This window comes from Canis lupus, chromosome 11, assembly GCF_048164855.1.
Source record: "Canis lupus baileyi chromosome 11, mCanLup2.hap1, whole genome shotgun sequence".
Taxonomy (NCBI): domain Eukaryota; kingdom Metazoa; phylum Chordata; class Mammalia; order Carnivora; family Canidae; genus Canis; species Canis lupus.
In genome coordinates, this window is record NC_132848.1 from 20,861,103 (window position 1) to 20,876,067 (window position 14,965).

The 14,965-nt window shown below is 63.9% G+C and overlaps 1 protein-coding gene across 2 annotated transcripts in view; it reads right to left on the reverse strand.

The window, feature by feature from the left end:
* TAFA5 (TAFA chemokine like family member 5) overlaps positions 1-12,763 on the reverse strand; it is a 154,734-nt gene extending 141,971 nt beyond the window's left edge. Inside the window, exon 1 of one of the 2 annotated variants that reach the window (XM_072843496.1) lies at positions 12,570-12,763. In XM_072843496.1, the coding sequence (XP_072699597.1) occupies positions 12,570-12,681 (112 nt within the window). In that variant the 5' untranslated portion in view covers positions 12,682-12,763. The remainder of the gene's footprint in view (positions 1-12,569) is intronic. The other variant, XM_072843499.1, reaches the window with a different exon arrangement.
* Positions 12,764-14,965: the final 2,202 nt, after the last annotated feature.

The following is a 14,965-nucleotide window of genomic DNA, read 5'->3' on the forward strand; positions in this document are numbered from 1 at the left end:
GGACAGGTGAGCTTACTGCTAAGGCTTTAAGGTAGAAGGGACCAGAGCTAGCTGTAAAACACTCACCCAGAGCGCAGGGCCCCGGGCAGGGGTCTGGACTCCAAGCGACCTCGGTCCCAGCCGTGTCATCCTGGGGCTCATAGTCTGATGGGGGAGGCAGGCGCCCGGAAAAGGGGCCCTGGCAGCCGAGGAGCTCGTGCAGGAGCCCAGGAGCAACGGGAGGTGAGCCCCAGCTGTGCTCCTGGTGATGGGACGAGGTCCCCGCTCACGCCAGGAGCAGGTGCCGGTGTCCCCTCCGCCCCCCGCCCCTGGCAGCGGGGGAAGCCAGGCGGGCACCCGGGGCTAATCCATCTTCCCGCTGCTGGGGGCCGCACGATGGGGCTCCTAACGTGGTCTGAGAACACCGAGCCCCCTCCTCCCTCCATCCATTTTTTTCAAAAATTCTGACTCAATTTTAACCTGGAAACGGCAAAGATGGCATCTGGGGGGCATCTCCCCACTTGTCAAGACCCAGTTGTCACAGAAGCACCCAGCCCCTCTCGCGGAGCCGTCTGGTACGTCAGGTCTGTCTCCCGTGACCAGGCTGGGGACCGACCCACCGGAACAAGGCTCCAGGTTGGAGCCCTTGGCGACCGTCCCCTCCCCAGGCCCAGGATGGTCAGGGGACTCCGCGGACGGCCAAGGGAAGGATGGACGCGCTCCAGGGGCCCAGCGTGCTTCTCGCTCTGCTGGCAGAGCCATGGCCGGATGCCCAGAACCCCAGAGTCAGAAGCACAGGCTCGGGGTTCCAGTCGGCTCCGATGCCACCTGCCAGGGGGCCCGGGCGTGTCCCGTACCTTCCCTGAGCCCCATTTACCCCGAAGAACAGAAGCATCCACCTCGGACGACGGTCACGAGGACCCCGGGGAAATCGGGCACGGGGTGCGCCGGGCTTGCTGCACACGACCCATGAGGCCGGTGGCCGAGCGGCACGGAGACTCCAGAGCGAGCCTTCCCGACCGTGGCCCACAGGGACCTGGGAGCCTGCTCGGCCGAGCCTGGTGCCAGGGCTCCCAGAACCCTGACGTGGTGGCCACATGTGCTCCTTCCTGCCTCAGATCCAGCCTCTGCCCCCAAAGCCCTGAGTGTAGGAACTGCCAGGAATTTGAGAAGGATGAGGGTGTCAATGGAGACCCCGGAACAGGCGAGAGCCCTGCGTGCAAAGGGCACATGAGGAGTCCCGGAGGGGCAGGCTCTGGGGCGACGGGTCTCAGCCTGGGCTGCTACTGGAACCCAAATACATGCAGTTGACAAGGACCCCCGTGGGCTTGGGATGTGATGTCTCCTCCTGCGCTTAGTCCTTAGTGGATCAAAAGTTGCTAAAAGCCCTGCCACCAGGCAGGTAGCCACACCTGCTACAGCTACTCTTCCGAGTCAGGGTCTGACAGGGTGCGACCCCACCTCCACACTAGCCCCCGAGCAGCCAAACCAGCATCCACTGGCACTGACACTGGCAGTCAATCCAGAGGAGCGCTCTCTGACTCGCAGTGGGAGAGAGCAGGGCGACGGAGAAACCTTGGTCCGCAGCTCCTCCAGGGTCACGGCCCAGCGTCGGCACAAACCCACGGGGCGCGGACTCGGGAGGCCCAGAGGCACTGCTTTCCCAAGGGCTTAAATCTCCTCCCGAGTGGAGATGCCATGCAGGAGGGAGGCACGGTCCCTCTGCGCCTCGCCAACGCTCGGGAACTGTCAGGCCTTGGGTAGGGCCACCAGGAACCCTCCCTGGACTCCCAGGTCGGCCCTGGAACCTTGCACCACGCGTCGTCCCCTGAGCCGCAGGGAGAACCGGCTGCGCCAGCAGCCTCCACCCCCTCCCCCCCCCACCGGTGGGAATCTGACCCTCGGAGGCCGCGGTTACGCGAAGTGCAGAGCTGCATCCTGCCTGCTGTGTGGACAGAGGTCTCTGGGCATCCGCAGCCCCCTCCCAGGGCCATGTCCCGCCGCGTTTTCAGGCCGCTGATGGCACCCTGGTTCTCCAGGTGACCCTCCTAGGGCTGCTGGGAGCTCCATACCGTGAGGGGTCCTGGCAACCCGGAGCACTCCTACAGCCAGCAGAGCCCCCCGAAAGAAGCCAGCGAAGAAGGAAACGCAGCGAGCACTCAGGAGCACAAGGAGACCCCGCATGGCCGGCGAGCTTCAGCCACCGCCACGCAGCAGCGAGGAACATAAATTAGCATCAATTAATTAACGCGAGTCCTATACACCCCGTTAATGGTACCAGCTCTATCTGGGGACGTGCTATCAGGTAACAGATACTACAGCAGAAAAATCATTCAAAAATAGAGCCAAAGTGCTTTTTTGAAAGAGAGGCCACTCGTGTCGAGTCCGCCGGCATTTCAGATAGCTTCCGAGGCCTTAGCGTTCTCACTGGGGAAAAAAAAGAATCATCCTATGAGAGCGCTTCCCAGAACCGCTCAGCCCCCTGCCAGTGGAACCCCAAAGCTTCAAGGTCTGGGAGTGCTTCACACCAACCGTCCTCGACATTTAATGAAACCAATCAAATCAGATGCTGAGAAATCAGATGCTGAGAAGGCAGCAAGTGCATTTCCAGCCCCCTCTCCCGGCTGGCTGTGGACGGGAGACTGTGGACCCCGGCACACGGGGGGCCAAGCCACGAAGGCCCCTCCATCGCCACGACCTCCAGCGGGCTTTCAGGCCGGCGCGCGATCTCAGACATTCGCCGGCACAGCGGCTCCCGAGCCCTCATGCAAACCCTCGGAGGAGAGGGAATGAGAGGTCAGCCCTCCCCGCCGCCAGAGCCCCCGTGCTGGCGGGGACTAGGTGGGCTCCGTGGGGGTGGGGTGTCCCTAAGGGTTCAGAGGCCTGGCTACCTGCCGCCCATCCCTGCAGCCACGCTCAGAAAACCCCGCTGCAGCCATCGGCTCCTGAGGTGCTGAGCTCGGGCCCTGCGCGCTCGGGGGGTGGGGGGGGAAGGGGTGCGGCGGATGTGCCCTCACCCGCTTCTCGGGGGGCCGGCGGTGCTGCTTCCAAGGCTGAGCGCACAGGCCTGGGGCCCAGGGCGGGAGCCGAGAGAAGGTGGGCCTTGGTCTCCCTCCTGCTCGGGCCTGGAGCTCCAGGGCAGGGAAAGGAGCCCCCCCACCCCAGGCTCCCCTGCTCTGTCCGGGGTCCCGCTGCTCTGTCCAGGGCCCGGGGACAGCACCCCCCGTGGGCAGTCGGGTCTGCTGGCCACTGGTTGGGTGTGGCAGGGCCGTGAGGCCTCCCAGGTCAGCAGCCAGCATTTACCCGCACCCCCAGTGTGAGAACGGCTTCGGCCTTGCTCCAGCAGAGCCCCTGTGCCTGCACAGCTGACCCCGAGAAGGCCTGCCCCACAACCTTCCTGCCGCCTCCTGCACCCCAGGATGATCCGCTCAGAGGCCAACACAGGAGGTCAGCAGAGCCCAGTCCTCCCCTCTCCCCGGGGACCTCAGGCACCCCCTCCCACCTGGACCCCCACGCCTGGACCCCAGGGCATTCAGGAGGCAAGCAGAGGCACCAGAGCCCTCCTCGTTCTAGCAGAGCACATCCCGCTGCAGGAGCCGGTATCAGGGGCGGTGGACTGAGCACAAGCGTAGAAAGTGCGCTCGGGACCAGACCGCAGGGTGAAGGGGCCTGGGGTCTGCTCAGTGGGGCAGGAGCCAGGCTGGGCACACAGGGCCAAGCCTGGTCCACAGCGCTGCACCTGCCGGGAGGGTGAGCCGGGTCCTGGGGGGCAGGAGGGGCTCAGCAGGAGGAAGGCGAGCAGCCCAGGCAGGGAGCTGCAGACTCACAAGCCGCTGGTGTGAGGGAGCGGCGGCCAGGCTCGCGGGGGCTGGGACACCCGGCCGGTGGGTGCAAGGCTGGGGTGCGGCCCAGGGGAGCTGGCAGGGCAGGTGGGGACCAAGTGCCTAGGAGGGCCGCCGGGCTGGGCTGGAGTCGGGGAGCCCTAGGCGGAGGCCAGGGGGTCAGAGAGACAGGGCCCCCTAGGGCAGGAGCCTCTGGCCACCAGTGGGGACACGATGGGGAGTCAGACCTTCCGGGCTGTGCCTCTCCCAGGACCCCAAGCATGTGCCCCCATTTCTCCTCCTCATTTGCTCCTCTCAGGGCGAAGAGACACCCGCCCAGCACCAGCCACCCGTGGGCAGTACGGCAGGGCCCAGCTGCACCCCCAGGCTCCCCCGGCCCTCGCAAGAAGGCAGGGTGGCTGCAGTGGGGGGCGCTCTGTGATACAGAGGGGTGTCGCAAGACAGGGACCAGAGGAAGGTGGGAGCCAGTCCCCCAGCGTTACTATGCGCTACATCCCCGATGACTCACTTCTCAATTAGCCACCTCGTTATGGGAAGAGCCTGTCATGCCTGCTACGTGTCAAGGAATGTTTTGACAAGGTTTACTCTCCAAGTCAGCCAGGGCGGAAATGGGCACAGCGCTTGTGCCGCGGGCTCCGCTAGGCGTGGGGGGCCCTCGATGTGCAGGGAGCGCTCTCTGCAGCAGGGGACCCAGGGGACCCACCCCTTGTTTGAAAGCACACCAGGGCTGTTTGTCCAGCGGTGTTCCTACTTCATTATGTGAACTACAAGTGAAATCCCACTGGTCCTTCAGCCCACGGAGCTGAGGCAGAAAGCAAACAACAGTCCCCGGGATGCGGGGGCCGGGGGCGCCCCGGGGGCTGCTCTGCAATCTGTGGCCTCCACGTGGGACTCTGCAGAGGACATGGAACCCCTGCAGGCCCGGGGTCTCAGCTCCGTTCTTCTTGCTATAAAACCTCAGCACCGTCAGCTTGGGGAGGGAAACGGAGACCCCGAAAGGGAAGCTGCAGGATGTGTCTGTGTTGCTTGTAGACACGTATGCACACACACATACATGTGCGTAGAAACACAGACACGGCACGGAGGGATGGGGCGGGGCAGAGGCCTCCCGTCACGCCATCTCCCTCTCCTCGTCGGCAAAGGATGCTGATGGGCCACACCTGTGGATGCCATCTCCATGGCTGGGAAAATCTTCAGGAAGAGTCAACCTTAACCATTCCCTGTCTTACCAAATCGGGGGTCTCCCAGGATGGCCGACGGGGCAGGGTGCCAGCCACAGGTTCAGCTCAGCACACGTCTGAGGGTGACAGTGACACGTGATGTGCACGCTGGGTCTGGGGGCTGCAGGGAGGCCCATGCAGGGGTGTGCGCGTGTGTTTGCAGGAGTGCTGTCTGACGCACCAGAACGTGCATCTTTGCGGGGCAGCACCCACAGAGACAGCAGCACCCCCGTGCATGTGAGCTAAGTGACTTCTCCGTGCCCACCCGTAGACAGTGCGAGGACTAGGGAGGGACGGTTTATTTTCACCCTGAAGAGAAGGGAGAAGAATGTCAGGAAGACGGCGCTGGAAACGCTGACGACCTGAGTCACACCAGGCATCCTGGTGGGCGGTGGGTCTGAATGCTTTGCCAGCGTGAGCCCGCTGGCCCCGGGTGCCACCCCCCCCCAGCAGAGGGCTCACGGGCCCAGCCAAGGCCCAGCGACCAGTCAACAGAAGGGGCACGCTGGAGCCCCGCCAGCCTCCCCCACCAGGACTGAATTGAAGGCATTTCTAGGCAGCCAAAGGTCCTGCCAGCAGCAGAACTTTCTGGAGGGAAAGGCACGTATGAAATGTGTTCCACTGAGCTAGAGACAGAAATCTGTGAATCCTGTCCAAGGACTGCACCGCCCCCTCAAAAGTGGGATAATTGGGTAGGTGGGTCGACGACGAGAAGGGCGGAGGGGCTCCCTGCCACGGCAGGATCAGGAAAGTCTACAGCCTCCAAAGGGCGCTCTCACCATCGGAGACACAGCTATGTGAGAAGTTACAACGCGTGAACCCCGCGCTGGTTCCGGCTCTGGGGAGGGGAAAAACGTGCGGAGACCCCTCCTCCCGCAGCCCTCAGCCTTTCCAGAGGTCTGGGTCCAGCTGGGAAGGGCCGGCTGAGCAGAGGGGAGAAGCCAGGCGGGTCCACCTGCTAGGGGGGTGCCTGTGGCTGAGCACCGTCCACCCCCCAACCCCGCTGGCCCCTCGGCCACAGAAACAGTCATTTGCTTGTCACCCCCGCGAGCTGGGCCCCAGGGCCAGAGTCTTCCTCTATAAACCAGGGAACACCAGCATGGACAGTGGGCTGGGGAGCTAGAGCAGGAGCCCCGGCCTGCAGGGGAGGGCCAGGGATGCTGTGTTCACAGTGCTGAGGGGAGAAACCCCAAACCACAGGGACATGGGAAGGGACAGGTGCTCAGGAGCATAGGGCGGTGGGTGGTGGAGGCCCCAGGGCAGGAGCCAGGTACTGGAGGGGACGTCCCGGTCACAGGGACACTTCTGGCATCGTGCATCTTACTCAGGGATGTTTTATAAAGTACTGAACATTTTGTCAGGTTCCACGCAGTCTCACTCTGTCCCTCGTTTCAGTCCTTCTGATCAGTTTTAACACTTTAGAAACAGGGATTCTCAGAGTTTCAGCAGGCCCCGCTTCAGACAGCTCTCCAGCCCCGCCCCTAGCCAGCAGGCCACGCCCCCAGACTTAGGCCACGCCCAGGCCCGCAACCCCGCCCCACCCTTCGGCCACGCCCCTTGTCACTTGACCACGCCCCCAGCCTTTGGCCACACCCCTAGGCACTCGACCACGCCCCCAGCCCTTAGGCTAGGCCTTCAGCCCTTTGGTCCTGCCCCCAGCCCTTAGGCCCCCAGGTCCCCAGGCCCCCAGGCTCCCAGCCCCCACCCCAGTCACAGCGCACAGTTGAGGCAGTTTGCTGGGGCATCAGGCCGCCTGTCCCCTAGTGGCCTGAGGTTGTGCCCAGAGCTCAGAGCCTAATATAGGAGGACATGAGCTTGCAGTGACAGCCAGCACCCAGATGAACACGCCCTGCGCTGGAGGGGGGAGGGGGCAGTGTGTTCCTGGGAGGCTTCCTGGAGGAAGAGGCTCTCTAACACTGGGGGACAGCCCCAGGCCCAGTCCAGGTCCCGGCTCCCCTCTGCGTTGGACAGCAGTGCAGGGTGCTACTGTTCGAGGGGACCTGGCAGCAAGCGGAACATCGCGGTGACACAGACCGGGCTGTGCAGGTGACAACGTGCGCGCACACCAGCTTCCTAAGAGGGGAGCCCCATGGTGGAGGCCTCGGCGCTGGGCTCGGCCAGGCCAGGACAGAGGGATGGACAGTCCCACCCTGACAGCAAGGTCGGCTCCAGGAGGCCTGAAGGGACCTGAGCAGGGGGGCTAGTGCTGCGTGATGGGGGGGGGCGAGGGGGAGCACAGGCGGGGGTCTCAGGCGGCCAGCCTGGAGGCAGAGGCAGCAGTGCGGACAATGCAGGTGTGTCCAGGCGGGGGCACAATGCAGGGACCCCGCTGCAGACCAGGCAGGGACACAGAGGCTGTGGGATGCAAGGGGACTTGGGGCAGACCCTGGGCTGTAGCCCGCCCCCACCCCCCACCACCCGCAGGCCGCGAGCCCCCCCCACCGCCCCCGGGGTGCAAGCCCCCATCTGCCTCTCCAGCCCAGGGCCCCTAATTCCTAGTTACAGGAATCAGCTGGAGACACAGAGGCCTGGGGCCACCACCCACCTCCTTCAACAGATGTGCAAGGTCGGCCAGGTGCCCTGGCAGGAGCCCCGGGACCAGGCCCTCCACAGCAGGAGACTGGCGGGGACAGGAGGGGAGGCGGCAGTTCTGGGGGACGAGAGCTCTCTCCCAGGGTCCCGCCGGGCCCAGGTCACCGCCGGAATGGAGCTGGGCCGCCCTCCCAGAGCCGCGGGAGTCCCGTGCACCCAGTAGAGACAGCAGGGCTTGCACACTGGGTCCTGGCAGCCATTTTAATAAGTGCTCGTGACAAAGCCTCCAGAGCCCTCTACCACATCCGCCACGGTGCAGAGGACAGTCGCCCCGATCTGTTGCCAGCTGCTCGGGTTTCTGGAAAGCCCAGCCATCCAGATAGCTTGTGCTGCCTGCCCGGAGTTGCAGTCCGTGCTGCCGGGCAGGGTCTGGAAAGCTGTGGACCAGAGTATGTAAGCTGCAGCCTCCAGGAGCTGGGGACACTCCGTGGGGCTCTCAGGGACGGGGAGTGGGGGCTCAGGCACCGAGGGAGGCCCTGCAGAAGCCAGGGCACTCTGGGGTAGCCCTGGAGCCCCAAACTCCGGCTCTGAGGGTCCACGAATGGTAAGCAAAGCACCATTTAAAAAGGGACACCACTGTGTTCTGTGAGCCGCGTGGGCCGGCGTGGGCCCCAGAGCACAGCCTGTGACAGTCCCCCCAGACAGATGACAACGAGCAGGGCCACCGGCCCTCGTCCTCTCTGCAGCTCTCACTTCAGTCTCCAATCCCCGCAAAGCAGGAGACCCCGGTCCGGGTCCTCCCCGTCGATCTCCTCCCCATCTCTCGGCCATCACCCACGGCGCTCTGGGTGACAGGTGGCATTCTGTAGAGGTCATTAACTCCAGAGCACCACATTTTAATGCAGAAACGAGCCCTTCTAAATCGGCGCAGCTGCGAAGCTATATAAAGAAATGGGGATTTTAATGTTTTGCTTTTCTTCTCTTTTCTACTGCCACATTATCATAACATTTCCCTATAATTACGCCCATAAAAGTCACCTGAAAATACTTCATGCCACAAAAGTTGATCTACACATGTCATTCCGTGGATGTCGAGTGGCGAGTCTCGAGCAGGAACTTCGAGGGTCGGATGCAGCCCGGAGGCCCGGTGCCAAGCAGACCCAGCAAGTCGACAGTGGAACGAAGGCCCCCTTTATGGGATCGGCTGTCCTCTGTCCTCAGTGGCAAGAGGGATGCTGGAGACAGTCCTGGAAGGGTGTGGACCTCCTGTCCCCAACATCGTTCCCCAGAACCCTTATCCCCCGGGGGGTCTGTGCCTGGGTGGACACTTCCATGGGCAAAACCCCCTTCCCTCACTGATGCTTGGGCATCCAGCTCAACTAACAGAAATCCCACAAAACAGAGGCGACTTCTCTCTATGAAGTTGAAAGAAACCAACACCACATCCTCTCCAGCCAGAAATTCAACAGACAAAAACACACAGGAGAAAAGGGGGGGAAAAAGAAAAAAAAAAAGAACCCGAGATGAGAGATAAACCTATGAGTGGCATCACTTCATTAAGCTCAGTATTTTCAAATTTAGCTCTCCAAGAACTCCAGATATAAAATCTGAACAGCAGGAAAGTAGCATAGTCTAATCTCTCCTAACTATGCAATAAATTATATTTATAAAGAAAATGCAACATCCGAGAGCCCATGCTCGGTTAGTATTCTAATGGATTAAAAACAATTCAGAAGTTGTAGCTTGTCATCATTGCAGCCGAAGAGGTGAGATTTGACTCAGAGCTACAAGGCAATTTTGATGGGATTAATTGGCGAAGAAGTGCATGTCGGAAATAGTTACGTGTCAGCAATGTCGGTCGACAAGCCCCTCCCAGTGGGGACAGCACAGCGCCCTCCACCTTTTCGCCAAATACTGCACACGAGTGTCAAAGTCAAGGCGTGGTGTCCCACGACACTCCACTAGCTCATCCACCGTGTTCTCCATCCCCCGGTGGCGGGGGAGCCCCGCTGCCATAGCCAGAGAGCAAAGACGACCACGTCACCCACGACGAGCACCCCGACACCGTCACACCGGCCTGGTGGCCCCGGGGCCGGCCCGACCCCTCCCGAGAAGCACGTCCCTCTGGGCCAAGGCCTCTGCTGCAGATCCGCCGAGGGGCCGACAGCATAAGCCAGCTCTCTCTAAGCCGCAGGGAAAGAGGTTTCCCCAGACAAGATGAAGGAGTTCCAACTTCCTCCTCCAGGCTCATCATCCGCCAAACCGACGAGTCACGAAGCGCCTGCCCTGCTGTCCACGTCCCCAGACCACCGACCGCGCGCCTCAGAGAAAGCCACGGAGGACCCCCGTCCTCTTTCCGCTTTTCCTGGCAATTCTTCCCCGATGGGAGAAAAATGACAAGACTGTGTCACTATAGCAACTAACCTAATTGGTGGACTGCAGGTTTTTCTCCAGCCAGAGGATGGAGCCCATCTCCTTAAATATGAATCTCTGCCGCCTGGGCCCCCAACAGAAGAACATCCCCTAACTGAAAACCAGGCCAGGAAACCATCCAGTTTTCCTTTCGCCGCGCACCAGAAAGTGAACACCTTATGTGCTGCAGAGAAATGCTCAGATTTAATAGGGAGGATAATTGAATCCTGTATGATACTTATCAGTTTCCCTAATTAATATGATACAAATATATCTGCTCCATAACACAAAAAACATTTTGGGTAATAAAAATCCTGACTGATAACAAAAACAATTTACAAACAAGGATGCTAACTATTCTTATTCATCCCAGATATATTGGAAAGGGGAACGGAAATCATAAGAACTGTTTCATTTGCATTTTACTTGCTTTATCAATTCAAAAAAAAAAAAGAAATGTGTTTTTATTTTCCTCCAGGACTGCTGTTCCACCCTATAAATTATTATTATGTCTATTTTGTATTTTAGTAAAATGTTTTAATTTCTCCAAGTGCATTTCCGGTGAAATGGGGTGTGTCTGAAAACGCCTTATCTTATTGTCAATTATTCCATTACATGGAAATGGCAACCACCATGAAAATGTGGTTAACCCAAGCTTTCGTTATTAATGATTTCTGCTCTTCCGAATAAGACATTTTACCAAATGTCCTTGTCCTGGTGGAAGAGCTGTTTCCAGAACACCGGGGAGGCTGCTAAGGGCGGGCTGGGTGTGCGAGTGGGGATCTCAGGTTCCACGGTGTGTCTGGGCAGCTAGCAGCCGCGTGGCCGGCCGCTCTCCGACCCGGGCCTGGGGCAAGCAGCCATCCTGGGAGGGGGGTGTGAGTATGGGGATAGGGGGCAGGTGGTGGGGAGAGCCGGAGCAGGTGCTGCCGGAGCTGACCCGTAAGGAGCCGGGGGCGCGGGGCAGGGGGGTGGGGGGTGGGGGCAGTGGGGGTGAGGAGCTTGAAGCCACCGCCAAGGTGTCCTGTACTTAACCATTAGCTGTTGCTCTTTTTCTCACCTGAAAAGTGGCTTCCACTGCCCAGCTGCTGTCCTGGGTTGTCCCCTGGGCCCCCAGGACCCTGTCCCCCTGTGGGCCAGCGCTAGCCGCGCTAGCCAGGGACAGCAGCCCCCCAGGGGACAGGGGCTCAGGGAGCCACAGTCCCCTTCCCAGGCTGTACCGGGAGCCCCTCTTGCTGGGGAGAGCATTCAGGAGGCAGCCTGGGGAGTTCATCAGCCAGCAGCCCTTTGCACAGCGGCCAGGAACACCGTGCACCCTGCACCCCGCTGGAGGGCCGAGGTGGCGCGGGAGCCGGGGAGACCTGCGCGACCATGCTTCGAGCCCGGCCCAGGCCCCTCCAGCCGCCCGGGGTCGGGGGTCCCTGCTGGGCAGCTCGGGTCGCGACCCCGCTGGCGGCCTTCAGCCCTGGGCCCCCGCCCCTACCCGCGGGGGGCGCAGCCCTGCCTGCAGTGGCAGCCGCTGCACAGCCCCCCCCCCCCCCGCCCTCCATCCCCGCGGCCCCGCCGTCCCAGGACCGGCCACCGCGCCTGCCGGGTCTGCACGGGCGCCGCTCGGGCTCTGGAGGCGGCCGCGGAGGGTCCGGGGGAGCGGGAGGCCGGGCTCGGTGCTGGCGCGGCAGCCAGGCTCGGCGCTGGCCTCTTTTTTTTTTTTTTTTTTAAGAATCCATATTTTTCCATCACCTCCCGCGCCCATGGCAGCTCTCCATGACAGGTGTTCCCCAGCGCCCGTCCGCTCCTGCCGCTAGGACGGGAAGCGGCCCGAGCCCGTGCCGGCGGCCGGCCGGGACCCCAGCGCCGCGCACCCCCGGCCCCGCTCCCCGCCGCCCGGGCGCGACCCCGTGCCCCCCGCGCCCCGCGCCAGGTCCCGTCCCCGGACCCGACTCCAGGAATGCCCGCGGCGGCCGCCCCCTCCCCGGCCCCGGCCCCGGCCCCGGCCCGGGCCCCCGCCCCCGCCCCCGCCCCCGCCCCTCACTCGTCGGCTTCGGAAAGCGCCTGGCGAGTGCGCTTCCCGGGCGGCAGGGGCCCCCGCGCGCCCCAGCCCGGCCCCGGCCCCGGCCCCGGCCCCGGCCCCGGCCCCGGCCCCGGCAGCCCCCGCCGCGGACCCCGCCGCCCCCTCCGGAGCGCGCGGCTCGGCTCGGGGGCTCGGCTCGGGGGCTCGGCGCGGCGGGGCTCGGCGGGGCTCGGCGGGGCTCGGCGGGGCTCGGCTGGGCCCCGCGGGCTGGGCCGGGCGCGGCGGCGGCGGCGGCGGCGGGGCGGGCAGCTCCGGGCAGCTCCGGGCAGCTCCGGGCAGCTCCGGGCACCGCGCGCCTCCCGGGGCCTGGCGCTCGGGCCCTGCCCCGGGGCCGCGCGGGAGGCTCGCTCCCAAGTGCCGGGCGGCGGGAGCCCGGGCGGCGCCGTCCCTCCGGCCCAGCGGGAAGCGCCGGCAACTCCGCGCCCGCCGACTCCGGGGCCGCGGGGCTGGGGCGGGGGCCGGGCCGGGCCGGGGCCGGGGGCGCGCGGGGGGCCGCGGCCGCGCGGTACTCACTGCAGTAGGCGACGAGCAGGCCGGCCAGGATCATGAACGCCCAAAAAGTTGAGGACATGCTGGGCAGGGCGGTCGCATCTTGCCGGCTGCCGGTCCTGGGCGATGGCGCCATTGAAGCCGCGGCGCCCGCGCGGGGGGCAGCAGCGCGTCTCAGCAGCCGGCCCTGCCCGCGCCCCCGCGCCGGCCTCCACGTGCGGGCCCCGCGCGCGCCATCCTCCGCCGCCGCCGCCGCCGCCGCCGCGCCCGGGCTCCGGCCCACTGCGCCCCGCGCCGGCCCGCCCCGCGCCGCGCCCGCGCCCGCGCCCGCGCCCGAGCCCGCGCCCGCGCCCGCGCCCGCGCCCGGGGACGCCGGCCCCGCGGCTCTGGGCGTCGCTGTGCGCCCGGCTCGGCGCGCCCGGTGCGCGCACCCGAGCACGCGGGGTCCCGGCGCGGTCCCGGGACTGGCGGGGGGGCGGGGGGCGGGGAGGCGGCGGAGGGGCCGCGGAGCCCCAGCCGCGCCTCTGGATGGCGACAGAGACGGCCCGGCTCGCCCTGCCCTCGCCCTCCCCTCGCCCTGCCCTCCCCTCGCCCTGCCCTCGCCCGCCGCCCGGGCCCCCGGGACAGTCCCGGCCGCCAGAAGTTTGCGGACTTGGGCCGCGCGCCCCGGGCCCTTCCCGCGCGGGGGCCCCGGACCGCAGGGAGTCAGCGGAGGTCAGCGCGGCCCGGCGGGGACGCACGGCCCCAGAGCGCCCTCCTGCTCCTTCCTCCGTGTGGCCTCCGCCTGCCCACCGCCCTGGGCCTTGGGAAAGGGTCCCCCTGCCTGTGTCCCCAACCCCCGCCCCCCCGGAGCGCGGTGAGCGGGGTGCGGGGTGCCCGGGGCGCGTGCGGAACCAGCCTCCGCAGAGCCCTCCAGGCCCTACACGCGGGAGGGGAGTGGAGCCAGTACCCCGTGGGGGCAGATTCCCCAGCCCCACACCACCCTCTGGCGTCCCCTCAGCAAGACAAGCTCCCAAGACCAGATGCTCACCAGATGGCCCTGCCACCCAGGGAGGCTGTGGCCCCCGCGGACCGGGCCACACTGCCCACCCCAAACCCCGGCTTCCTGCGGGTCGGTGGACGTTCTAATATGAGCTCATCCTGCCAGATTCAGAGGATCTACTGATCCTGCACGGGGAGGGGGCGCGCCCGGGACCCCATGAGGTCTGAGGTCTTCTTGGAACTGGAGGCTCTTTCCCAGGAGCCACTAGAGGGCCTGAAGCAAAGATGGTCACAGCATCACCCCTTCACCTCAGGTCCCGGCCGGCTGGGTCTGTAAGGAGACCACAGAGCCTGTGATCACCGCCACTCAGAACCTGCTGTGGGCGCCAGGGACCCGCACACACACCGTACACACATGCACCGCACACACAACACACATGCATCATACACACACACCCGACACACACTACATATGTGCATTGTACATACACGCACCATATACACACGCTCCACACACAATACACTATGTGTTTGTACCATACACATACCATACACACAGGCCATACACACGCATGCGCCACACATGTGCACCATCCATATCTGTGCACTATGAACACACAACACATGTGCACCACACACACAATACACACATGACACATATGTATACATACACTCGTGCACACGTGATACCGACAAAGCACACACACATCCTTTCTCTCCCTGGTACACACACGCACGCCGCGCAGAGGAAACCAAGGCAGGCAGAGGCAGGCCCAGGCCAGGCCACCTCACCCAGTCCCAGTGGGTGTCTGCATGAGGAGCCCACACCAGAGGCTCGGCAGGACTCCTGCTGTAATGTGATTGTGTCCAGGATGGTTTTTTTCGTAAATTGTCTATTCCTGTTTAATTAAAACCGTCTGACTTCCTTCGAGGTATCTTCCCAGTGTGGCCTCCGGGTTCCCTTTGCTGGCCTGGAGGCGCTGCGGGGCCGGGGCTCCGGAGACCCTGAGGGTGGATGGGCAGGCACCCCGGTCTCCAGTGTGCTGGCCTGGGTAGGGGCTCCCTCACTCAGAGTCCCCACGTTCCCCCCCACCCCCGAGCCGGCCTGCCTCTCTGGCTCCAAGTTCCCTCCTTTGACGGGAGCCTTTTATCCTGCTAAAAAGGATGTGACTCTTTAAAACGTGACACATCCCGTTTCATCCTGTCCATTCTGAACTCCTGTTATGTTCTGGACACTCCTTCATCCTGCATCTAATTCTCGAGCACCTTCTAGATGCCACTGCTGGAGGAGGGGAATTAAACAGGACACATGCTTTCTGTCCCCCTGGCTGTGTGTGCTTGGTTTGGGAGATGGATGAGGAAACCAGCACTTACAGCGCCCTGTGGCGGCTGTGGCAATGGAGCAGGGATGCAGGCCTGGCTGGCAGGTGCAGGGGGGC